Source organism: Pteropus vampyrus, unplaced genomic scaffold, assembly GCF_000151845.1.
Source record: "Pteropus vampyrus isolate Shadow unplaced genomic scaffold, Pvam_2.0 Scaffold68, whole genome shotgun sequence".
Classification (NCBI taxonomy): Eukaryota; Metazoa; Chordata; class Mammalia; order Chiroptera; family Pteropodidae; genus Pteropus; species Pteropus vampyrus.
This window is the reverse complement of record NW_011888849.1, coordinates 1946587-1973657: the sequence shown is the minus strand read 5'-3', so window position 1 is coordinate 1973657 and position 27071 is coordinate 1946587. Positions and strand designations below refer to the sequence as shown.

At 38.5% G+C, this 27071-nt stretch overlaps 1 protein-coding gene across 1 annotated transcript in view; it reads right to left on the bottom strand.

Annotated features, from left to right (window-relative positions):
- Positions 1–14610: 14610 nt before the first annotated feature.
- CPEB3 (cytoplasmic polyadenylation element binding protein 3) overlaps positions 14611–27071 on the bottom strand; it is a 172863-nt gene continuing 160402 nt past the window's right edge. The window contains 1 exon segment of the mRNA XM_023531442.1: positions 14611–18424. Coding sequence (XP_023387210.1) covers positions 18197–18424 — 228 coding nt within the window. The 3' untranslated portion in view covers positions 14611–18196.

Below are 27071 nucleotides of genomic sequence, written 5' to 3'. Positions count from 1 at the left end.
TAGCACTAAAGAAATATTAAAGTTTGGGGCTTTGGGTATAATTTTTGTTACATGTGTATATATGTATATTTCCACAAACATGTCTCAAAAGATAGTTTTTCAACAAGAGCTATTATAGTGGTAACAAGGATGAAAGTCTCTGTTGGACTGATTGAACCAGTATAGTAAATGGTTAAATAAGCATACTCAAAAATAAATACTCCCAAGTAAAACTATTTGATAATGTGACCACTTGTAGTTTCCCACTTTTGCTTCTAAGAGTATAATAGAAATTGTAGGAAAGTAATAAGCATTATATTACACATCCATTCCAAATAATTAATCCCAATTCAACCTTATACTCCTTGGTTACAGACAGACCTCCTTAATTTCCCATAATACCCATTGCATCAATGGGATCTAAAGTGAAACTGATTGCAGGAAAATGTTATCAAGCACCAGAATATTCCATATGAATCTATACATCAAAAACTTGAGTTATGCCAATTAATAGAAAATATTTGCTAGTTGCACAAATCAGTGTCAGCCATCATCTCTAAGGAGACAAAAATTGCCTGCTGCTTCAAGAAACAGTTCCTAGTCTCTGGTAAATTTCCTCCAACCAGTGAAGTTCTGTTGACGAATATAGGGGTTGATAACATAATATCTGTGTAGGGTCAAAAGACTTGCTTTCAGGCTTACAGGAGAAAAATGTAACCATAACTTAATCCCCTCCATAAAGCCACAAAGAGCTCGTTTGTTCAAAAAGGACTAGCATAGCTGTCCAGGAGCCTGGAAACACAAAGTTATCTATGAGAAACCAGAATCCCAGGCCTATACCACAGGGAGATTTAAGGTCTTGGTTTATGCTAAGTGTATATTCTAGGAACCACAAATCAAGAAAATGGTAAAATCAACTCTAGGGATCCTAACAGAAAAGAATACACCACCACCCTATAGAGGCAGTTTCAGATAAGTTTTCACAGGATTCCATAGGGAAAAAGATTCTAAGATTAAGTGTATATACACACAATATGCAGGAGGCAATAAGGAAAAATCAGCAGATGCAAACAGAATTCTGTAAGAACTTCAAATAGAATAATCTGAAAGATCATAAAGATAATTGTATATAAAAAGGAAAACAAAAAATTAAGCAAATTTTGAAAGATCCAATAAATGAAAAATAGTTATTAGAATTGAAAACTTGATAGTTATCAGTGCATATTAGACACAGCTGAAATTAAGAACTGGGAGATTGGTCTTACAAAATCACCTACAATGAGATAGAGATGAATTGATTGAAAATATGAAAGAGGCAAAATCATCGAAGAAGAAATAAGAGCATCTAATATACATTTAATAGGAGGTCCAGAAGGAAAAGGAGATCATGGGAGAAGAGTCAAGAAGTCCCCTTTGAGTTACGACTTTTTTGCACACCCTTGCATCCAAAACATCAAGTTCTACCATCTCCAGAATATTTTCCAAATCTCTTCACTTTTCTCCATCTCTACTACTACTACTATAGTTCCCACCATCTTAACTCTCTTGGACTACTATATTCTAACTGGTCTTCCTGCTTGCCAAATCCTCCGGTGACTTCCTATAACACTCAGACTGATCCTGAACTTGTTTACCATGGTCTACAAGTCCTACAGGTTCTGGCCCCTGCCTGTTTCTCTTTCTCTTGTCATATCCCACTATGTTTACCCTAGTCAAGTCAGTCTGTCCTCCTGCTTATACCTCAACATAAAACCAAATACATTGCCATCTTGTTTTTGGTTCTGGTATGACTAGATAAATGGTGTCATGGGGATATACGGAAGACTGAAAAGGAAGCAAATTTGGGAGGGCAAGAGGGAGGATATGAAATTGATTCTTTTGGTCATTTGAGAATCTTGTTATATGTCAAAGTAGAGATGTTGAGTAGACAGATATAAGAGTAGAGCTCAAAGAGAAAGTTCACAACTAGAGATATAAATTTGGAAGATAATATTTTTAGGTATGGGGCTGAATAAGAAATCCTGGGGGTTTATTTACAAAATGAAATACTATACAGCAGTGAAAAATCACAGCAATAAAACATAAATCTCAAAAACGAGTGAAGAAAATGTATAGTTTGAGTCCATTTATATAAAGACTAAAAACAGGCAAAAACAAAAGTGTTTAAGGATATGCAAACATTCACATATACAATGATTTCACATTTGAAAAATAGGAAATTAAGTGACATTCACATGTACATTTATTGATCATTTGCGTACTCTGCGCCACAATGGGAAAAACACAATGGGAAAAGCACAAAAACCAGTAAGGAGGAAGGATATTGAAGCCAATAGCTGGTATAGTTATATTAGTTTCAGAAAAATTAGCCTTCAAGGAAAAAGTATTACTTGCAGTAAAGATTTAAAAATTCAGTTAACCAGGAGGTATAACACCTCCAAGTTGATATGTACCTCAAAGAAAAAATCGACAAAACTAGAAAAAAAAGAAATGGACAAATCCACGATCACAGTGAGATTTTAACACACCTCTTTCATTAGAACAACCAGAATAGAAACAAGTGAGTGTAGATTATTTTTAATACAATTAATAAGTATGGCTTAATTGACATGTATATATAGATATACCCCCAAACTGCAAAATACAGTCTTTGGAAGCTTACATGGAACATTAATACAAACTGACCATATGCTGAGCCATAATACAAGTCCTTGCAGATTTCCAGAAACTAAAATCATACATAGTGTTTACTTTCTCCACTTCTATTCAAGAGAGTATAGTATTGGCATAAAGATAGATCAAAGATATACTTGAGGTCCTTCCCAGTGCAATAAGGCAATAATTAAGGAAAGCATACAGTTTAGAAAATAAAAAGTAAAACTTTCCACTTAACAATGATTAACCTTGTATAAAATGCCAAAGAATCTACAAAAAAGCTACTAGATGAGCAAGATCACAGGATACAGGTCAATATACAAAAAAAGAAAAAATATCTGTACAAGCAATAAAAATTAGAAATTGAAAATTTTAAACAAAATTTTTATAACAGCACCAAAAGCCATAAAATACTTAGGTATAAGTCTTAAAAAATATGTCTGTGCTGAAAACTATAACATGCTGATGAAAGAAACCAAAAAGACCTTCGAAAATAGATGCACTGTATTCAGAGATTGAAAACTCAATACTGTTAAGATTTAAGGTCTATCCAAACTGATTTGTAGACATAAAGCAATTCCAATCGATATTCCAGAAGAACATTTTGTAGAGATCAATAAGCTGATTCTAAAAATTATGTAGAAAGGCAAAGGAACCAGGTAATCAAAAACAACTATGAAAAAGGAACAGTCGGAAGACTTACATCACCAGATTTTAAAGCTCATGAACATATAGTAATCGAGAGTGTAGTATTGGCATAAAGATAGGTCAGTGGAACAGAATTGATTGCCTACAAATATGCTGACACTTAGTCAACTGATTTTCTACAAAGGCACTAAGGCAATTCAATGGAGAAAGGATAATCTTTTAAAAAGTGGGTGTCCATATGCTCTCCATACCTTATACCTTGTGCAAAATTTAATTTAAAATTAATCATGGACATAATAAAACTAAATCTTTGTAACTTCTGGAAGAAAACAAAATTTTTGTGATGTTGGATTGGGCAAAGATTTCTTAGATATACCAAACGCATGATCCATAGAAGAAAAAAAAGATAAATTGTACTTTTTTAAAAATTAAGAGGTTCCACTATTTGAAAGATACTTTAGAAAAAATGATGAGCCACAAGTGAGAGAAAATATTTCCAAATCACATATCTGATAAAAGGCTTATGTTTTGAATATATAAAGAACTCCCCAAACTCAATAAGTAAACAACCCAATTTAAAAACAAGCAAAAGATCTGAACAGACACATCACCAGAGAAGATGTACAGAAGACAAGCACACGAAAAGATGTTCAACATCTTCTCCAATAGCTATGTAGTGGTATATTACTACCATTATACACCTATGAGAAAACTGCAGAAAACCAAAGAAAAAAAAATGAGACAAGGAAAAAATAAACTTACCTGGTAAGGAACAAAGATAAAAATTACATCAGACTTTTCTTTAACCATGAAAGCAAGAAAAGAGTGGAGTGGATTATTTAAAGTGGTGGAAGTCCGTTTCAAGTGAAATTATCCTCTGAAAATGAAGGGGGAAATACTTTCTCAGACAAAAACTGAGGGAATTTGTCGCCAGTAGACCTGCCTTGCACGGAGTGATAAATTCTTCAGAGAGAAGGAAAATGAGCCACACCGTGCTCCCCAGCTTGAGGCACCAGTGCCAGGAAGGAGGGCTCCATAACATCTGGCTGTGAAAAGCAGCAGAGATTGTATCCAGTGCACAGAGCTGCTGGAGACCAAAGCACTCCTCTTGAGAGGCCTGCGCAGAATCACTCACTCACAAACTCACTTGCTCTGAGCTCCAGCACTGGGGCAGCAGCTTGAAAGGTGCCAGGGATATACTGGGAGGAACTAAATTGATTACCTTCAGAGAGAGGGCGGGAGGGGCAGGGGTCGGGGCAGTTCTTCAGTGTTCCTTTAAGCTCTCCCACTCAGCCAGCAGGTATCAATAGGCTCCAAATCTGTGCTCTCCATCAACCTGGCTAATACTGTTCTCACCACTCTGGTGACTTGCTGAGACCCCACCCTACCACACACACCACCCGGAGCCCCTTCCAGCAGCTGCTCCACACAAGCAGCCTGCCACAGTTCCCACTGTGGACTTACCTAAAATCTGTCAAAGATCCACCAACTCTAAATAAGCAGCAGCTGGCCTCGGTATGCCCTGTACCCCAAACCTGCCACAAGTGGCAACCTGTCTCAATTTGCACTGTAACTCACATCATTGTGGCCCCAAGGCCTGGCATAAGTGGCAACCAGTCTTGGCTTGGAATGTAGCTGGAACTAAGCAGCCACAAGCCTGGCACAAGTGTGGCTGGCCTCAGCTCACATTGTGGTGCCCACCAAAGCGCAGCACATATGGCAGCTGGCCTTTGTTCGAAGCATAGCCTCTCCCGAGCACCTCAAAGCCCTGCACAAGCGACAACCAACCACAGATCACTTTGTAGCTCCTACCAGGTGGCCCCAAGCCTGGCACAAGCAGCAGCTGATCTTGGCCTGCACCAGAGCCCCTCCAAAGAGGATCCAGAACCAACATACCCAGTGGCCAGCTTCAGATCGCACCAGAGTACTACCCAATCAGCTCCACAACACACCCAAAGGGCACACTTGACTGGAACCAGAGCTCCACTAAAGTGACTCCCGTTCCGTGGCATCAGCTCATCTGCTGCAACCACAGCCAGCCCCACCCACAGGCATTCCAGCAGCAATCAGGCTCAAGTACAAGAGGGCATACAAAACCCACACAAGGGACACCCCTGGAGCACCTTGCTCAGGTGACCACAGAAAGACTGAAGTACTGGGCCTCAAAGGGCACCTACTACATAAGGCCCTTCTACCAAGACTGGGAGATGTCTCAAATGAAAGAGCAGGACAAAACTCCAGAAAAAGAACTAAATGAAATGGAGACAAGCAACCCACGAGATGCAGAGTTCAAAACACTGGTTACAAGGATGCTCAATGAACTTAGGAGAAGAATAGATGGATTCAGCAAGAACTTCAACAAAGAGAAACCATAAAAATGGAGATAGAAACCATAAAAAGGAACCAGTCAGAAAGGATGAATACAATAACTGAAATGAAGGATACATTAGAGGGAATTCAGGTATAAAAGGCTGGTTCAACCTTTAAAAATTAATATAATCCATTACATCAACAGGCTAAAGAAAAATCATATGATCTTATCAATAGATGCTGAAAAAGCATTTAACAAAACCCAACACCCATTCATTATAAAAACTTGCAAATTAGGAACAGAGGGGAACTTTACAGCTAACATCATACTTAATACTGATAATCTAGATGCTTTCTCCCTAAGACTGGAAACGAAACAAGGCTGTCTCCTCTCACCACTCCTATTCAGTATTATACTGAAAGCCCTCGCTGATACAGGAAAAGAAAAAAGGAAATAAAAGAATACAGATTTGGAAGGAAGACATTGAACAAGACAAAACAAGACACCTCTTGTTTTGTAGACGACATAGGGGTCTATGCAGAAAATCCTAAAGAATTGACCAAAAACTCCTGGAATTTAAAGCAAGGTTACAGGAAGAGACTAAAAAGGTCTTCACTTTCCTATATCTCAGCATTAGTATCTCAAAAATGAAATGCTTAGGTATAAATTTAAAAAATATGTGCAAGATCTATGAGAAAAACTATAAAATTTAATGAAAGAAAGCAAAGAAATGAAGAGATATTTCATATTCATGGATAAGAATACTCGTTAAGATATTATTCTTCTCAACCTGAGTTATAGATTCAGTGGAATCCCGACCCAAATCCCAGTAAGTTTTTTTGTAGATATTGACAAACTGATTTTAAAGTTTGCATATAAAATTTTTTAAAACCTCCAATAGCCAACACACACACACAAAATCATTGGATTGACACTACCTGACTTCAAGACAATAAGAGTAATCAAGACGATGAAAGAATACACAAATAGATCAGTGGAACAAAATATAGAGCTCAGAAATAGACCCTCATAAAAAAAGTCAACTAATCTTTGGTAGAGGAACGTAGGCAGTATGATGGAGAAAAGATAGTCTTTTCAGCAAATCGTGCTGGAACAACTGGATATCCACATGCAAAATATCTAGACACAGACGTTACCCCTTTCATAACAATTAACTCAAAATAGATCATAGACCTAAATGTTAAACATAAAACTGTGAAATTTCTAGAAGATAACACAGGAGAAAATCCAGATGACCTTTGGTGATGTTTTTAAATACAACATAAAAAGCATAAAAAGAAAAAATTGATAAGTTGAATTTCATTAAAATTAAAAACTGCTCTGTAAAAGACTGTTAAGAAAATGAAAAGACAAGCCAGAGAAAATATCTGCAAAACACGTAAAAGACTTGTACCCAAAATATACAAAGAGCTCTTAAAACCCAACAATAAAAAAAAACAACATAAAAGTGGGCAAATTATCTGAATAGACTTCTCATCGAAGATAATACAGATGGTAAATAATCATGTGGAAGGATGCTCAACATTATACATCATTAGAGAATTGCAAATTAAAACAATGATACACCACTATACACCTATTAGAATGGCTAAATCCCAAAACACCGAGACACCAAGTTCTGAAAAGGATATAGAGCAACAGGAACTCATTGCTGGTGGGAATGCAAAATGTAAAGCCACTTTAGAAGACAGTTTGGCAGTTTTTTACAAAGCTAAACATAGTCTTACCCTATGATTCAGCAATCATGCTAAATATTTACCCAAATGAATTGAAAATGTATATTCACACAAAAACCTGCACATGGATGTTTACAGAAGCTTTATTCATAGTTGCCCAAAACAGGAAGTAACCAAGATGTCCTTCAGCAGGTGAATATACTGTGGTACATCCAGACAATGGAATAGTATTCAGCACTAAAAAGAAATGAGCTATGAAGCCATGAAAAGACATGGAGGAGTCTTAAATGCGTATTGCTTAATGAAAGAAGCCAGTCTGCAAAGGCTACATACTGTATGATTACAACTATATGACATCTTGCAAAAGGCTCAAACTTTAGATAGTAAAAAGATAAGTGGTTGCCGGGGGAGGAAGGAAGGGATGAATAGCTGGAGCGCAGGGGATTTTTAGGGCAGTTTATTTGTATGATACTATAATGGTAGATAATATGATATAATGCATTTGTCAAAACCTGTAGAAATGTACAACACATAGTGACCCCTAATGTAAACTATAGACTTCAGTTAATAATTTATCAATATTGATTGATCAGTTGTAACAACTGTGCCATATCAATTCAAGATGTTAATAGAGAAACTTGGGGTATGGGGGAGATATGGTTGTAGAGGACATGGGAACTATTTGATCAGTTTTCTGTGAACTTAAAATTGTTCTATAAAATAAAGTGATTTTAAAAATAGCCACATTAAAAAAAACCCAGTTAGAAAATGGGCAAAATAGAAAGTGACATTTCACCGAAGGGAAGGAATATAGAGATGATAAACGCACATATGAAAGATGTTCACCATTATTAGGCATTAGGAAAATGTGAATTAAAACCATGATGGGATATTATTGCACACTTACAGAATGGCTAAACAAAAAAGTAGTGAGAACCCCACATGGTAGAGAGGATACAGAGAAACTGGGTCACTCATACATTTTGGTCGATTTAAAAGGTACACCCACTCTAAAAAGTTTGGTAGTTTCTTTAAAAGCTAAACATGAAACTACTATACGACTCTACAATTGCACTCCTGGGCATTTATCCCAGAGAAAAATGAAGATATATCCGCCCAAAAACCTGTACATGAATCTTTACAGCAGTTCTGTGTGTAACAGCCCCAAGCTAGACACAATCCAGATGTCCTTCGACAAGCAAACGCTTAAACAAACTATGGGGTATCCAAACCACGGAGGACTACTTGGCAATCAAAAGGAATTAACTACTGAGGCATACAACCACCAAGACGAATTTCTAGAGAATTACGCTGATTAAAAAACAGTGCCAAAAGGTTATATAGTGTATGTTTCCATTAATATACATACCATTCTTGAAATGAGAAAGTTATAGAACTGGAGATTAGTCATTGCCAGGGATTAAGGCAGAGAAAGTGGGAGGGAAGTGGGTGCGGCACGAGCGTACTTAGCGGTGATGGAAATGTTCTTCATGTTGTCTTTTATCGATGTCAGCATTCTGGTTGTGATCTTTAATACAATTTTGCAAGACATTAGGGAGAATCGGGTAAAGAATACATGGGATCTCTGTCTTATTTCTTACAACAGAATTTGAATCTACAAGTATCTCAAAGACGTATTCATGTTTTAAAAAATCAATCACTATAATGTGGATGTGGGGTCATCTTGGATGATAAAGACGACTTCATATAAGCCAGTCAGCACACACACTGTGAGAACTGGCTTTCAGTGTTTGATGCAGTTATCAACTGCTGAGATTAATGGTGGAGTTTTTTAAAACTTTCTCTACTCCACCTTTCCCTCCAAATTGACTTTTAAAAAATTCCTCCTGGATTTTTGGTAGACGTTAGGAAGAGGAGAAAGGAGATGGGTAGGGGGAAGACTGGGAGCAGGGGAATTGGGTGTGGGTGACTGGTAGCAATGACAGCCAGAAAAGAGGCCTGGCTATTCAGGAATGTGACAAGTGAATCATATGGAGGTTGCCTGGAAAGAATGAATTCCATTTGGCCAAAGCATCAGCTTTTACCTTTCACAGAGCCCATTTTTGTTTTAATGTTCCATTGAAATAGAAAAGCGCGCAAATCAGTGTATATAGCTCAATGAATTTTTACAAACTGAATACACCTGTGTATTCAACACGCAGCCTGAGAAAATCACTAGCACTCAAGTTGCCTTCATGTCCCTTTCCAGTTACTCCTTTGTCCATTTACTTAAGTGAATCACATATCACGTGCTCTTTTGAGTCTGGCTTATTTTGATCAACATTAAGTTTTTGAGATCCTTCTGTAATGTTGTTTATACTTGTAGATCTTCATTCTCATCTTATTCTACAGTATTCTATTTGCAGATATACTACAATTTACCCATTCTAATGTAGGGCAGTTGGATAGCTCCCAATCTGAGAGCAGTGCTGCTATGATTGTTCTTGTACACATCTTTAGGGAACACACTAAGCATTCCTGCTGGGCATTGACTTGTGAGTGAAAAATCTAAGTCATAGCACATACGCATATTCAGCTCTCATAGAAGTTTCTAAAAGGGTGGTACCACTTTACACTTCTGTCAATGCTTATCTAGATCTTCCCTAACACTTGTTATTTGTGGGCTTTTTAATTTTAGTCATTCTTGTGGGAATGTATTGGAATTGTGTTTTGGTTTTAATGATGAGTAACAAAACTGAGCACAAGGGCCCCACCTTTGAGAGGTCAAGGACACAACACAACTCAGCTTAGGAACCAAAACCTGCCCAGGGAGTTTTTCTGCCCTTTACAAAGAGTCTCATTTGGCTCAAGCCTGCACTGCAGGTGATGAGTTGAAATATTTCCCTTATACTCAACAGTTCAGCTCAAAACATTTTAACCAAAGATGTAACCAGTAACAGCAAAGATGACAACATGACTTGGGCTGACCCATGAGGGGCCAGAATTAAATACTGAGGTGAGTGCATATGCAGTTACAGCCACGTCCTCCTTACCTAAATATAATGCCCAAACTCAAAATTTCATTCCCTCTGTAATACTACGTACTGGGGCAGAATAAAGATAACTCAGTTATCTGTCCCAGTGATATCTTCATTCCAACTATTTATCTGTGGGGACCCACTTGACCCCTCCCAGAGCTGATATGATTTTACACTGAAGACATTTCAGATTCGACAGATGCAAAAGTTTTTTGTTTTTGTTTTTGTTTTGTTTTCCCCAGAGCCTCCTTTATCTGACTAAAGGTAGGAACTTCTCAGAGTGAGGCTGGAACCAAAGCCCCCTTCTGGGGAGTTTCACTGGCCAGAAAGAAGATGGAGAAAACACTCTCCCCTGTGTAAACAAACATTCTCACAGATTTTAATTTCCATTGGTTCCCCTAAAGACCCATTGTCTTTCCTAAATAAATCATTTGATTTTCCATAGAAGACTTTTCCTCCTCATCCCTTTCCCCTATTTAATTAGGTTATAAACCCTATCTTTAATTATATTAAGGGGGCTACTTCTTTTATGCGCCTCGTAAGCACATGAATAAGCTTTGTCTCTTCTGTTAATCTGTCTTGTCAGTTAATTTGCAGACTCCTAATCACTGAATCTAAATTGGTAGAATATTCTTCCCAACCATCCTTTGAACAGCAGTAGGACCCATTCATTTGGCCTCCCCTCATCCCATTACGCAATCATTAACCTATTTAGGACAGCTGCTTCAGTTAAAATATGATTTTTAAGTCTTCCAATTTAAGAGTGTCTCATTGACCCATGTGCCAAAGGTCTGGTGAAAAACCACTCAAATCCAATTTTAAAGCTGAGTATTCATCAGTGTTTGCCGGTAGTGAGTTTTCTGTACAGCAGTTACCTTAGACATAACCCCAGCCATCTCTGGGCCTGTAGCGCACATCTATTCAGTAGGGGGTTAGTGTGTTGCAAATTGCAGGCACCAGAAACTCCAAGAATCCTGATTTTTGCCCCTAGATATAACAGGCTGCTCATCACAAAAGCGTCATTCACTTACGAACTCCCCTTCCACTCCAAGAACTGGGACATCAGGAACTTTTTGCCAGAGACAAATGTGGGTCCCAGGTCAGAGCAGCCTTCTGAAAATAGGATTCCATTTGTTGCTCAGTGTATATTTTTAGAAAGCCAAATGAAAAAAGGACCTGAAATATAACATTCCTCTCCCCATCTTGGAGGCGGCTGCAAGAGGAATACAGAGCTCCCGATGTTCAGAGCTGTCCCCGGCGGCCCTGGCCTCCTGCATCGGCTTCAGGCCCCCGGGGCATCCGGCTCTCGCGCGAGAAGCCTGTGCCGAGGGAGGCGGCGGCCACGCGGACAGAACCCGGGGCGCCCCGCGCTGCCGCTCCAGGCCCAGGGGGCGCAGCGCAGCGGCCGGGTGTGGGCTTACCTGCAGGGCTGCAGCGAGTAGATGAGCCGTCAAGACACTCCAGGGCCACCTGGGAGGAGGGGGCCTACGCAGGACGCGGATTTGGGGACCGGCCGCAGGAAGGGGTGCAGTGCAGACTCTGGTGGGAGAAGCCAGTGAGGGAGCCTGCGACGAAGGAGCGGGTGTGAAACCGGGCACCCTCAGCCGCGGCCCGAGCTGGGGACAGGGAGCCCGTGGGCGCCCCAGCCGACCCTCATCCCTCCTTTGTCAGCGGGGAGCTCCTGGCTCGGCGGCCGCCGCCCACCTGGCCACTGCGCTCCCTACGCCCGTCCTCCCTGCGCGCCCAGCTGAACCGCAGAGGCTCGGTCTTGCAAGCCCCGGGAGTTTAAAAACAGCTGCGCCAGACCCCACCCCAAACCAGTGAGAGCAATCTCAGGGGCTGGGACGTGGCACCTGCTTGTTCTAAGAGCTCTCCTTGGGGATTCTCTCGTGCAGCCACTTTCTAAAAGGATTAAAAGTTAGTGCCTACGAGAGAGCTTCTAGCACGTCCGAAGTCGATATGGAATTTTAAAAAGATCCATTTTCTGAAATGATTGGAACCAGGTGTTAAAAAAAAAAAATAAAACGAAAGGGGCGTACTTACGTTTTCACTGACTTTTTTAGTTTTGATTTTGAAAATTGGTTTCACGTGTCAAGTACTGGGATAAAAGCCAATTGCACCTTTAACAACCTTGCATTGAATACGCGTTCGCATTGTGTCAAAAGAAAAAGAAATACCTTCCTGTTTCAAATATACTCGTTTTTTTTTTTTAAATGAGCGTTATTTGCGACAGAGAAAAGGTGAATGTTGACGTACTTAATCTGCTGTAAAGGAACTTGTCCCTCCTCCCCCAAAAGCTAATCAAGTAAATTGAATGTGCCGATGTTTCCAGAAGCAATCCGTATATTCCACGCTATTCCTTAGCAAATGCAAAGGATGACAAGTATCAGTACTTCATACAACTAGATTTAATAAGTTGTTATTACAGAAAAAAAAAATGAAGTCCAAACTACAAAGTTTAAGCAGTTGTAAGCAATAGCTGCATTGAGCTCCATGTTTAGTCACAGTACTGCAGTTCCATACAAGCAATATTAGTCCAAGCCCCAGAGGCAGAAGCTGAGTAAGGGTTACTAGCAAAAACAATCTAAGAGAACAGGTAATAAAAGATACAATACATTTAAAATTAGTTGTTAGTTGAAAAACAAATACAGAGATCTTAGCTGTGAACACACTAAAAGTTATGTCCATTATTTTGACAGCAAAAATACAAATACCTAATACTTTATACCCCAACAGAAATATATCCAGAAAAGAAAAAAGAGCAGAAGTTATCCTGTATTAGCACCCGAGTTTTCTACTTGTTGCAATTAACTTCATCGTCATACAAATTTAAACATCCCCGAATCACATATCCACTTCTTGACCCATTTTGGGGTATAAAGTCAACAGCATTAATTATAAAATACTCTGTGGTAAAATGGAACACTATTGCAGCTGAGATAGAGAAGTTTGGTTATTATTAAAAAAAACAGAAAATGTTAGCTAACATACCATACAAACTGGTGAAAAAGCAACAATCCATACAAATAAGTCAGTTTTAACAAAAAGATACTTTTTTTTCACTAATCTGTGACTAATCTTTCACTCAAACCTTGCAAGTAGAGATGTCACAATACTCAAATATTTAGATAGGAGCTTTACCCAGTTAAATACCATTTTGTTGCTAATATAATAGATAAAATTAAAACTAGCAGTTATTTGCTAATTGCATAAATGCAATACATTCTGCATTAGCCCATGCCTCACTAACAAGCTATAAAACACAAGATATAAGCAGAAATCTAAGCATAATCTTTATACCACTAAGTAAGAATTTTCCAATTTCTTTTCTTCTGTTCCTAATCACTTATTTGTAGCTAATGTAAAATTCCAACCAGTAATACCCAATTTGAGTTAAAATTTTACATCACGACTTGATCTAATCTATATATTATTTACAAAACTGAATACATAGAGCATACCCAAGAGCCAACTCTGGACACACGTTTCTCCAAGTTATTGATAACCTTGCCTCCGTGGCAACGGAACTGGAAGAGGCCATCAAGGACTTGTAGAAACACACCATCTATCTAGAGCAAGTCATTGGATGTTCTGTTTACGCAACACCAGTTTTGCAGTTGTATGTTTCGTTAATTTTAGGTGCCATTACAATGACACGCTGCCTTAACAGCACAGCTTCAAGGTGAGGTGAGTGTTGGAAAAGAAGCAGGAGGGCAGACAGATCATGCTTGGAGTGTTGCCAGATGTGTTGCCACAATAAGGGACAGACGAGGGGCACCATATCCGGGAGGGGGTGGGGTTGTGGTGGAGGAAGACAAAGTCTGAGACTGTCCATATACAGTGGTGACGTCTGAGGGTGCTTCCTCATTATGACACCCAAGCGGTAAAGGGAGGTAACTCAGGGGAGACGATGTAGTTCTGTCTAACTACACAGAAGGTGGTGTCATCCCATCCGCAACTTCTTTTCACTCTCAGATGTCACCACTGTGAACGCACGGAAAAGATCTGGCCTGGGAAAAAGGCACCATCCCACATGTGCACAGCAGTTGGTAGCAGATTCACTCACACACACACACACACACACACACACACACACACTCACTCACAAACACACAACAAAATGAAGAGTGAGAGGGGAAAAGCAATGAGTCATTCTGTTGACTTAGCCAGGTTTTCGACCTGTTGGTATTTCACTAGGGGTGACTTCATGATCAGGGCACAGATTTGGCTGCACCTGGTGTTGTATAAATCCACTGTGACATCCCTAGAGAACTGTACTGTGACATCCCTAATCTTACACTAAACCACTGTAATAAAGGAAAAGGCTTGTCAAAATCTCACATGTTCTGCTCATTCTGTCATTTTATTACCCAATTATTCATTACATTTTCCAATCACTTTACATAACCAACCATTTTCATTGTTGTCACACTATTGTAAACCACATCAGCAAGTTAATACATAAAGCTTTGCATTTCAAAAAACTAGACACTTTAGTAACAATATTACAAAGGTTTTAGCTTCAAAAATAACTGAAAATGAAAAAAATAAACTTTTAAAGAATTAGCATCATAAAATTAATTTATTCCAAGTAAAAATACAAAATAATATTATGACATTGACCAGATATGAAAGTCCCTCCCAGAAACAACTCTATTAATGATTGAGAAAGCACTCCTTAAAGAAAATACGAAATAAAATGAAAAATATGTAAATATGTTTAATTTTTTTCTTAGCAAAAAATCTCTCTAAAAATAACAATGAAAATTTGTCTCAGTACAAAGGCTACATTACTATTGAAAAAATACCAGCATGAAGAAAAGGTACATATTTGACAGTAGAAAAATGATTTCAGTGAATCACAATGTCTAAAGTTTGCAATGAAAATAAATCTGCAATAAAGATTTATGCCTTTTTTCTTTTCTTTTTTTTTCTATTTTTTATACAAACAGTACAAACAGTATTGCACATAACAACAAATAGTCGAGGTTAGGTTATAGCCTTCAAAAAATCGACTAGTTCAAGTGTCACATCAAGGAAAGGCCACAACAGGACCTGTGATACCCAGGGGCTCCCCAGTCAAGTTGCAGGTCAGAACACCTCTGTGTTTTAAAAAATAATTTTTTTGAAGGACCCTCTCTTTTAATATAACATTAACAACTTGGGGGCACATTTATTTACAAAACAAAAGGGAACATGTTATAATTTAATAAACTAAAAAAGTTCTCTTTAAAAAAATACAAACAGAAGAACTCTTTCACAATCCTGGTCAGTCGTGCACAATCAACGCTTGATTATAAATATACAAATTAAGGGAAAGTAGTTTCCACCATCTATTCACAACTCTCAGCACCAAATGGAGTTTATTTTTTGTAACCTATTCTTCATGACAATGCTTTTTCGCCTTCACGTTAAGCTTTATGCTGTTCAATCTTCCAGCTTTTTTTTTTAATCTGTTATTTTATTACATGAAAGAGGGGTGCTTCTTCAAAAAGTTTTGCTCCTTTCACATAATTAGGTAGATTTCTGTAGGTTAGATATGATCTTTAATATTATAGTTATAAAGCTCTAACTTCTTCATTTTCAAAAAACACAAATAAGCATGAAAAAAATAAAGTTACCCATCTGTTAAATCATTTTTCTTGCAGAATTAAATTAATATATATTTTTCTGAATAAACTTACTTAGAAAATATCATTTTCTCTCCTATATTTCAAAATTGAGGTATTGCAAAAGATCATGTCAGTCAGAAAGCATGCCTTTTTCCTTAAAAACAAACAAACAAAAAATCTTCAGCCGACTTTTGAAAACTGTCTAGAATACAAAAAGTAGTAGTGCATAACAAAATTTCTTGTACAGATGAAAAAAAACCACAAACATAGAAAAAAACAAACAGAAAACCACAGCTGGGCTGGAAAAAAGCAATTATTACCAAAAAGCCCAGAGGTAACCTCAAAAGGGGAGAATTCTAATAAACGTTTTTAATCCAGTAAAAAACTATTTTGTTTTTCCTTTTTGAAAACAAACTATAGTTTGAGAGCTGGTAATTGTAACTAAATACTGGAGAAACAAAACAGAACAAAAACAAGTAATATTAACTTAAGACAGTACAAGGACATCACAGCACATAAAACACAGCGATTTAAATCTATTCTGCAGTGTCATATCCAGTCAGATTGTCCCCAGAATTCCAAAACATAGGAAGAAGATTAAAAAAAAGATTTACATAGTCTCACAATCATTGTGTGTGTTTATATATTACTATCTGCAGCCCAAGAGTGAATGCTAAAAAAATGTCCATGGTAGTACTAGCAGGTCTTAATTCTATTCAAGCTTTACAGGATAAATCCAGGGAATTAAGTAGTTAATTTCTCACCCAGACAACCAACCCTGCCCAGGCCATCTTATTTTGTACAGACATTTCTTTAGCATCACCATCACGCAACTTTCTTAAAATGTGCCTAGTCTGTCAATCTGACAACTTATCTCTATATACTGTATATATTCCTAGTGTTTGTAAGCTAAGATGAGCTCTTTGGTTTTCTGGACAAGGTCTGAAGCTATGTAAAATGGTGCAAGCACTAGGAGATTGTAACTAAGAGCTCATGTGTTAGTTAATAGTATACCAGTTATGAACTGTCAAGTTCATTAATGTCTGACACAGAGGCTTTAAACAGTTAAGTTTGATCACAGTTAGACATAATCACTTTACTATATAAAATAAATTGCACAATATATAACAGAGCACCGCAAAGTACTTCATCTACCATCCACGAATTTGCTTTAAGAATATCCTACACCTAGGTTTTATATTAGTTGTAATATAGGTCATTCTGTTATGGGCTCTTTCTAATTTCAGAAGCATTCCATTTATTGAGGCATGCCTTCCTCCGGTCAATTACCAGTTCTTTGAATGAAAAAAAAATCTTTTTTTTCTTTTTTTAAAAATCAGTATTTTATAGCTTATATAGATTCTTAATTTGTGCATTGTGGGAAGGTTTTATACTAGACATTGGATATAAAATTTATTGCATGCAGCAACCTGATTAAGTAAACATGCAGTCAGAAATAGTGACCTTCCGTTGAAGCTTTCTGAAGTCTATTCTGATCTCCGTTCGGCAGCTGATTCTATCCCTAAATCACAAAAGTGTGTGTTGTTGGTTTTTTTTTTTTTTTCATTGATACCTTAGCCTGAATAGAGTATTATGGTATTAATAATACCATTTTAATAGCAGCAAAAGCTATTGCAGCATAAATTTACATAACACTAAAAGATCTAACCAAAATCCTCAGCAAAACAAAAATCAAACATGAAGGAAAAATAAAGATTCAGCTTATGAGGTATCCTTACATGTCAAAATAGAGAGCAACTAAAGGCTTATTTTCATTAAGGGTAATCCTTACTCTAAATGACCCCAACTAATGGTTGCGGAACTGTTGTGAAGTTTTGCTACATCTGCCACCTACGCACGAGTATTACCTTTGGTGAGTCCTCCTAGGGGCAACTCTCTACGTTTCTGAAAATAAGTGCATGCTCCAGTTCGAAAACAGTCAGAATAACAACAACACAACAACAACAAACAAAAAAAAAATCACAGACATCAACCTGATGGCCGCTGATGAGAATGGCAGTCTACGTACTGTCACGAGTGACAGATCAGGTGTAAGAAATTAAGGTACCAAGCAGACAAAGGTGTGAATCAAAGTGCAAATCAGTACCGTTATACACTCTGCAATTTTGCATTATACTGGACATTGAGTTCAGTAATATGACTGTAAATAATAATAATAATAAAAAGACCCATTTCTTCTTTAAAAATCGAGAACGAATGCACAGATTTCCAGAACACCGTAAGCCCTGAGGCAGTGCCCTCTCTTTTCCCTCCTCGTTATCTACTCCAGTACTTGTGGCTGGGTCTGCCCTGGGCTCAGCTCCAGCGGAATGGGACATGACGAGGACGGTCGCCTCCCTCCTTCACCAGCGGTTTGTGGAACTCCCGCCCGGCGCGGGAATGTATGCTCGCCCAGCAGTATTCGCAGTAATACTGCAGACAGGTGACGTTGGCACAGAAGAACGGGGCGAACTTCCCACCGCAGCGTGTGCCCTGGCACTCATCACACATCTGATCATCCAACACATATGGCTTCACTTCCACCTGGACCCAAAGAGGAAAGACAGAAAAAAAGGTTTAGCAAACTTCCTTGCGTTTCTTTCTTTCCAGAGTTTACAGTATCGCTTAACGATATGTCTCAGTCAGATGCCACTTGGAACAAAGCTAGTATTGGATGGTAGCTGAGCATATGAGCTTCGGAATCCGCCCCTTCATTTACTACTTGTGATTGTAGGCAAATCCTTAACCTTTCTCTGTGCTCCTGTGTGTGCTATCTGGATATCTGTAAAGTGGGCATAACCTTTATACACACATGCACACACTTACTGTAAATCCGCAGCCTCAAAGAGTGCTGGTGAGGGTTGAGACGGGAGCACATAAAAGCATGCGAGCTGAATCCCGAAGGCTGGGCGGCACCTGACAGTGCGGGACCAGGGGGAGCGTTCCAGGGACAGGGACCCGCTAGGACAAAGCCCGGAAGCGGCAAAGGCAGCACACGTACTTGGAGAATGGTTTGACAGAAGCTGGGCCGGAGGGGATGAGTTGCACTGAGGCTGGCGAGGTGGGCTGAAGGGCAACACGACTGTGCGGTGCTGGCATTCGTGTTTTAATGACAAGGCTTTCAAAAGACTAACATCCCAGTACTGTATACAATGGACTGGAGGGAAAAGGGGGGACTAGTGACATGTTAAGAAGCTACTATAATAATTGAGGCTTTAAAAAAACAAAAACAAAAACTTTATTGCCTTAATCTGCCCCCTAAGACTAGAAGCTTCATTCAAAAGAGGAGATCTTTTCATCACAGCCCTACAGGGGGGCATTACAGACTCTAAATGCAGTAACGCTGTATTATGTGAGAACCAAAAGCAAGAACGAACAAAAGCTACCACAGTTTCCCACCGTCTCTTTCTTAGAAGCTCAGAAAAGGAACATCATTAATGTTTTCATCTCGAATGTTAGATGGCAGCACAAGGGTGGCCAGTCTGTGGTGAGGCTCCTTCCACACTGACTAGCCAGCCTGAGAAGAGCAACCACTGTGGCCACCGGGGCTGTGGCGACAAGGACCCACGGTTCTCGGATACAAGCTAATGGTTCAAGCCGCCTCTGGATGCAGCCAGGGGCTGGAGCAGGGAAGATGGCACCGCCTAGGGTTAGACGCTCCACTTCCTGGTCCTCCCTTCTGAAGGCCCCTTTCCCGCTCCCTCTAGAGTTTCGTCTCTGCCACAAGCTCTAGTCCACAGGTTCAGCCAGTCAGACATTTCTCCTTGGAAGATCCACCTGAGAAGATCTGTACCAGCTCCTGGTTACCAGGGAAAAAATATCTTTACTCTGGCTCGAATTCCCTTCTTCCTATTTCCTCATCCTCAACCTGACACGTTAGTAAGTGGGCTTCAAATAAATGTCTCACATTCATCTCTGCATCATAATTAAAACTGTAGTGGGTTTCTGGGGACATCTGCTTGGGTTCAAATCCAGGCCACGTTAGTAGCTGTGCAACCTTAGGCAAGTTTCTCTGCCACTCTGAGCCTCTGTTTCCTCATCTGTACACCGGAGGCAGAGAAGAGTTAGTACTTTATAGGGTTCCTATGAGGATTAAATGACTTCAACCATATAAAGCGCGCAGAACCACTAAGCATAGTCATTATCCCTGCTGCTTCCTCTCCAGTTCAGGCCACCACAGCGTGCACCTCAATAGGTTCAATATCAATGGCCTCTGCACTGACCAGCATGCTCCAGGCCTCCCCTGGTTCAGTGTGCCCATGTACAGATTGACATCTCAACAGTCTATTTTCACAATGTTTTTCTCCTGGTCAAAGCCATTCAGATTCTCCACTGCTTCGAGGATGAAGCACAGAAGCTTCAGCATGATAGGGACTCTCTGTCTCCCATGGCTCAATTAGATGACGTAGACTTCACAATTTCTCTCTCCCAACTAATTCCCAACTCAAACTCTACCTGGTCTTTATTTTCACTTGCACTTTCTTCCCACCTCGAATGCTCTCCTTTAACACCTAGCCCACTCGACTCAGGTACCCAATGAGGTCTAGTCTTTTTTTCTTTCTTAACGTAAAATTAGCAGTTTTAAAGTGAACAATTCAGTGGTACTTAATATGCTCACAATGTTATAAAACTACTACCTCTATCTAGTTCCAAAACACTTCATCACTGCTGCACCCACTGAGCAGTTACTCACCCCACTTCTCCCTTCCTAGCCCCTGGCAACAACCAATTTGCTTTCTGTCTCTAAGGATTTACATACTCTGAATATTTTATATAAATGGAGTCACATAATATGAAAGCTTTCATGTCTGGTTTCTTTCATTTATAATGTTTTGCGGTTCATCTATGTTTTAGCCATCAGCAGTATTTCCTTCCTTTTTATGACGGAATAATATTCCACTATATTTGTATGTGTACATATGTATGTACCACACTTGTTTATCCATTCATTTGTGGATGGACATTTGGGTGGCTTCCGTCTTTGACTATTGTGAATGGTACTGCTATGAACACATGCAGACATGTTTGTTTGAATACCTGTTTTCAACTGTTTTGACTATATACCCAAGGGTAGAATTGCTGGGGTGGGGGCGGGGGGAAGTAGAGCAATTCTGTTTAACTTTTCGAAGAATGGCCACATTGTCTTCCACATAGCCTGCTCCACGAGGGGTCCAATTTTTCTACATACTCACCAACATTTGTTGTTCTCCATTTTTGTGATTACAGCCATCCTACTAGGTGTGAGGAGGCACCTCACTATGGTTTTCATTTGCATTTCGCTAATGACTATTGACATTAAACATCTTTTCATGTGCATGTTAGCCATTTGTATATACCCTCTTTGGAGAATGGTCTATTTCAAGTCCTTTACCCATTTTTTGAATTGGATTGTCTTTTTGTTGTTGAATTGTAAAAGTTCTTTATATATGTCAGATACTAGATTTTTATCTATATATGATTTACAAATATTTTCTCCTATTTTATAGGTTATATTTACTTTGTTGATAATGCCCTTTGATGCATTAAAGTTCTTAATTTTGATGAAGTACAACTTATCTATTTTTTTCTTTTGTTGCTCCTTCTTTTGATGTCATATCTAAGAATCCACTGCCAAATGTAAATTCATAAAGATTTATCCCTATATTTTCTTCTAAGAATTTTACGGTTTTAGCACCTATATTTAGGTTGATTGATTTTGAGCCACTTTGGTATGTTGTGTAAGGCAGGGTGTCTACTTCATTCTTTGCATGTTGATATCCAGTTGCCTGAGCACCATTCGTTGAAGAGACTATTTCTCACCTACTGAATGGTCTTGGCAACCTTGTCAAAAATCAGTTAGAGGCCCAGTCTTCCTAAACTATTTCAGTCCCACAGGGATCTATTCCTTCCCTTTTGTTCTTAATACTCCACCTTGCTCACCTGGCATTTCCTATCTACAGTCCTGCCTTGGTCGGCATCTCTCCTTATCTTCAAGGAACTTGAGGACAGAGTCCTGAAGCAGGACAGAACAGTGGCAGATCCAGAGAAGAATGGGGTCTGCAGAGGTTAGGGACAACTGGAGGAAGGTATAGGTTTATGAGTGTATCTAACCTGGCCTCATCTCGTGAATCTGAAGGTTGAAAAGGAGCCAAAATGGTGGAATGAATCCTTTTGCCCTGAGGCTGGAGGACTACTGGTAAAGGCAGGGCATGCTGGGAACTGGTAGCAGCCTGCTTTTCCACCTTCGGTGCATGAGCTGAGGACTGCTCTGCTCTACCATCAGGTAGACACCTATACCCGGGGAGCTCCGGCAACTGGACCTGAGCCCCAATAAGCCTAGAAAAGGGGATCCAGGAGTCAGAGAGAGGACTGGTCTGAACAAAGAGAATTTACACTCAGCAAAAGAAAGCTGCTGGAGGAGAAAGATAACAGCCATTTATAATACATACAAATATGAAAAGAGTACTTAAGGAGATTCAAGTCTAGCACAAAAGATACTTTCTGGTAATTTTTTAAAAAACAGTTACTTTTGTTTAGGTATAAAAACAGTATTGTGGTTATGTGGAGTTTTATTTTTAACTGCAGAAATTTTTTAAGAGCTTAAATTAAGGTTAGAGTCATGAAAAATTAACCGTTTTAAAGTGAATAATCCTGGGGCATTTAATACACTCACAATGTTGTGTAACCACCACCTCTATCTAATTCCCAAACATTTTCATCACCACAAAAGGAAATCCTGTACTCTCATTTTTGTTTTACAAAGTTTTTTTTTTTTTTTTTTTAGATATTATTGAATTATTTAACTGAATTATTTCAGGATGAAATATATGATGCCTGAGATCTCCTTCAAAATAATCTGGGGGGAGGGTGGTAGAGTAAGTAGAGATGTAGATGAAACAAGATTGGTCATAAGTTGATAATTATTGAAACTGGATGATGGGAACATTGTACGTTGATAATTGTAACTGAATGATAGAGTTCATTATACTATTCTCTATACTTCTGTAAGTATTCAAACTTTTCATTATTAAGAAGCTAAAATACCCAAACTGTGACTTTTTGACTAATTAAGTTATCAGATGAATTGAAGAGAGGATAATCACTGTTGAGATCCAGTTCAGTGGCCTAGAAGGTCAAGTGGTAGAAATATTTCAAAGCTCTGGAAAAAAAATAATTTTGAAAAGTAAAGAAAGATAAATTTTAGAAAAGATCCAGAAAAACTTAATATACAAATCAAAAAAGTTCCAGAAGAAGAAAAAAGAAACGAGGAAGGGCAATAAGCTGACAAAAGTCCTGAAACTGCACATAAAAAATACCACCAGGGCCAGTCTAGACTGATAAGACAGAAAACACACCACCAGGAACATCCTGCTAACTCGCTAGCTAAAATTTCTGGACTGTAAAGGTACACAGAAAATGTTTCATGCTCCCAAGTGAAGAGAGCTAGCTGGTATGTCTTGCAAAGGAAAGAAACAAACTGGCATCCTACTTCTTATCTGTAACACTAGAAGCTAGAACACCAAGAAATGCTATTTATTAGGCTGAGAGAAAAAGGCATCATCTAAAAATCCTTTATCTAGTCAAAAAAGCATTTTTCTGTCAAGAAGACTTGTAAGAAATCTAGTAGCTTTATGCTATTCTAGCAATAAAAATGCAGAAAATATCCTATTCGCAACTGAAACAAAAATTATAAATTACTCGGAATGAATCAAATTATAAAGATACAGGACCTACATGAAGAAATATTTAAATGTAAAAAAAAAAAAATCTTTAAAAAAACAACTAGGTCTAAATGCACAAATCAAGGGCAAGGTAGACCTTTTTTAGTAAGGGCTAGAATCCTAGAAGCCTCAGAAGGAAATAAATATATTAGACTATGTAAAAATAAAATACATTTAAATAACAAAAGATACCATGAGAAAAGTCAGTAGGCAAATGATGGATTTAGAAAAAAATAACAATTATTTATACTATAAAGAGAACTCTTAAAAACTGGCAAGAAGAAGACATACAACACAATGGGAAAATGGGTAGAGGATAATTCACATAAGAATTCATAGGCAATCCACATTAAAAGGTTTTCACATTTGTTCACAGTCAGGAAAAAGAAAATTAATATCACTTTAGTCTCTCATCAGACCTGGAAATGTTTGAAAGAGATGATAATTATCATTTGCTGACAGAAATATGAATTACTACAGCATTTAAAAAAAGCAAACTAGCAAATTCTTAAAATTAAAAATATAGATGCTCTTGATCCAATAATCCCACTGTTGGTTCTTGTTAATGCTGTAATCCCCAAGTTTGGAAATATAACCACAAGTAAGTTTACATATAAAGTATATTTATTGAAGAATTGCCCATAGTGGCAAAAAACTAGAAACAAAGTAAGTGTTCACCTATAGGTAAATAGCTGAATAAAATGTGGTATATCTACCTCCATAGAATATCATGCAGACATGAAAAAGACTGAGTTAGTGCTCTACCGGTTGATTTGAAAAGATTTCTATAACATGGGAATGTTAAGATTAAGTGGAGTGATATATACAAATACCTGCTGCGAACTGTAAAACACTGAACAAACGTAAGGTCAAATAATACATTTGTGCTGATATTTGAAAATGTGATATGAATAAAACTGCACCTTCTGTCTATTCAGGCTTCCAGCTGAGCTTGGCAACAATGTCCCTTACCAGCTGAGGGGTCTGGTCAACACAGATTCAGCAAATAGCCATGAAGCTCCATCATGGCCACTGCTGGGCCAGAGGCACACAGTGGTACCTTATTTAACCAGCTTCCTTAGAGAACAACAAAATCCTTACAAGTTACTTTTCCAGAGAGCAGACATTTTTCTTTCTTGGTGCCAAAACATCTTGAATTTTGATTTTTTTTTTCTTTTTAAGGAAATCTTATTTACTATGCCCTCTCTTAAGCAAGGAATATTTTGATATTTTGAATTCCCTTCATAGTTGTGCCAGGTAATACAATGCAGTGGACAGTTTTTACTTTTTTTCTGTCACCCTCTTCAAAACCTGTGTGTCTGCTATCACTTCTAATAGCTTTCAATGATCCTTTATAAATGTGCAACTTCCTATCACTTTCAATTGGACTGAAAAGTTGGGTAATCAACTTTGCTAAGACTTGCACATTAAATGCCAGTAATCATAGTCAATAAGCCTCCAAATAAAGCCTTTTATGTAAAGGACGTGGCTTTTGGATTGCTGCTGTGCTCTCAGAGGCCTTTCCTGACAACTTCCAGAGGGCTGCCTTCTAGATGCGTGAGTGGTGCTATTACTGCAAAGCTGCTTCCAACACCTCCATGCAAGTGTTGACTCCAAGAGTAGAGACTTGCCCAAAAGATAAGACAGACACCATAACTCGAAATGATCCACAAACACAGATGTGCAAGTTGGCTACCATAACCTCTCAAAGGACAATAAACACTGTCTTTGACAATTTAAATCGACAAAGAGAAGTAGCTGCATGAAGGACACTGGTAGTTAGTTGGTGGTCAAATGGATTCACTGCTTTGACTAATATTCTTTGAGTGCCTATTCCCTGTAAGCCACCATATTAAAAATGAAAATATCATGAAGAATATGACTTAGGTCTTTCCATAATTTATGGTCTGAGAGTTTCTTAAAGGCTCTCCCAAACCACTGATGTTTTCGCCATGTCCTAACGCCATCTGTATTATTATGTTATGTTTTACTTGACTCTCCAGATATCCATTTTTCCCAATACACAGATATATAACTATTAAAATAACAATGGGTTCCTCTGCTAATCACCTAGATCACCTGCAGTGTCATTAAACTGTGACACTTTGGAAACACCAATCTACTGGGACATTACTGATCTAGACTACCACTAAAGACCGACTACTAGAGCCTTTCCCAGAGCCAATGATGTCACCAAGTTGACTCTGCTTCAAAGGGATTTGCAGGCACAGGTGATGAACACTTCCTGTAGAGAGACACCTGAATTCATACCACTCAACTGCTGGAGAGGACCATGCCCAGGATGCTGAGAAATGTGTGTAACTTACTGATTAGTTGGTAACAATTAAGGATAAGAAAGAATGATACAGAAGCCTGGATAAGTGGCCATAAGAAGATGGATAAAGGGAATAATATATTTAGAGTGACAGAGACAAAGAGAAAGCCACACTTTAACAATATGATCTCGATGCTGACACTGTTTTGTTTCTAATAAGCTGGAGAAAATATTTCTGTTTGCAGTCATTTCAATATTACCAAAATGACCTCCCCAAATAAGTAAACAATGACTAAACAGCTCTCAGTGGCAGAGGGAGACCATAAACTCTTCACAGGTCCAGAATTCCCTCTCCTTGGGCCTGAAAGGTTGTAATAATGAGAAGAGAAGCATTAGCCAATGTCAGGCTCAGTTGAATTATGTGCTAAAGTTTATATAAAGGACATCTAAAGACTGGTCCCCATTGCAGCCTGCCCTTTGGTGACAGGAAAAACCAACTTAAGTCCATCAGATACCTAACCAACACAAGATGGGTAAGATATGTTTACAGGTGGCTGGCAGTTGAGTAGAAGCAAAGATTTCAGATAATGGAAACCGAGTGAACAAACTGGAGAAAGAGGCCTAGTAAAGAGGTATAATTCAATAGAGATAAATGTAAAGGTGTCCAGAAGTCAGGTAGGCCATTTTTTATCATTTGAAGCAACATGCTTCCTGGAAAAATCAATTTATTTGATGTGCTCAAAGTTTTTAAACAATGTACTTCTAATCTTCGTGGCATGTGTCACAGAGTACATGTATTCTAAAAAGCACAGTAACCTCAATACCATTCCCACTAAACGTGGTGTCTACAGTTGCGAAAGCAGGCCTCCACTGGCACCTAATGCTACGAATGTCTAAACATAAAACTTTTAGTTTTTCAACTGACTATGAGTTCGAATCCTGTTGTTTGGAAAGCAGATGAAAGGTGCCTAGGAAATAAAAGAAGCGGCACGAAAAATAACTTTTCCTTAGCAACAAAGTTATCCACAACTTCCCAGATTTGGCAAATTTGCAGTTATTAATTTTAGGAGCAATCTAGGGTAGATTAAAAACATATAGGGGAAATGGTTTGGATTTCATTTTCTTTTTACCTTTCAATGGACTTACCATTTTTCATATTTTCATATTAAAAACCATCACAGTTCCAATAGGGAAGATATAAAAAGAGAGAATGGGA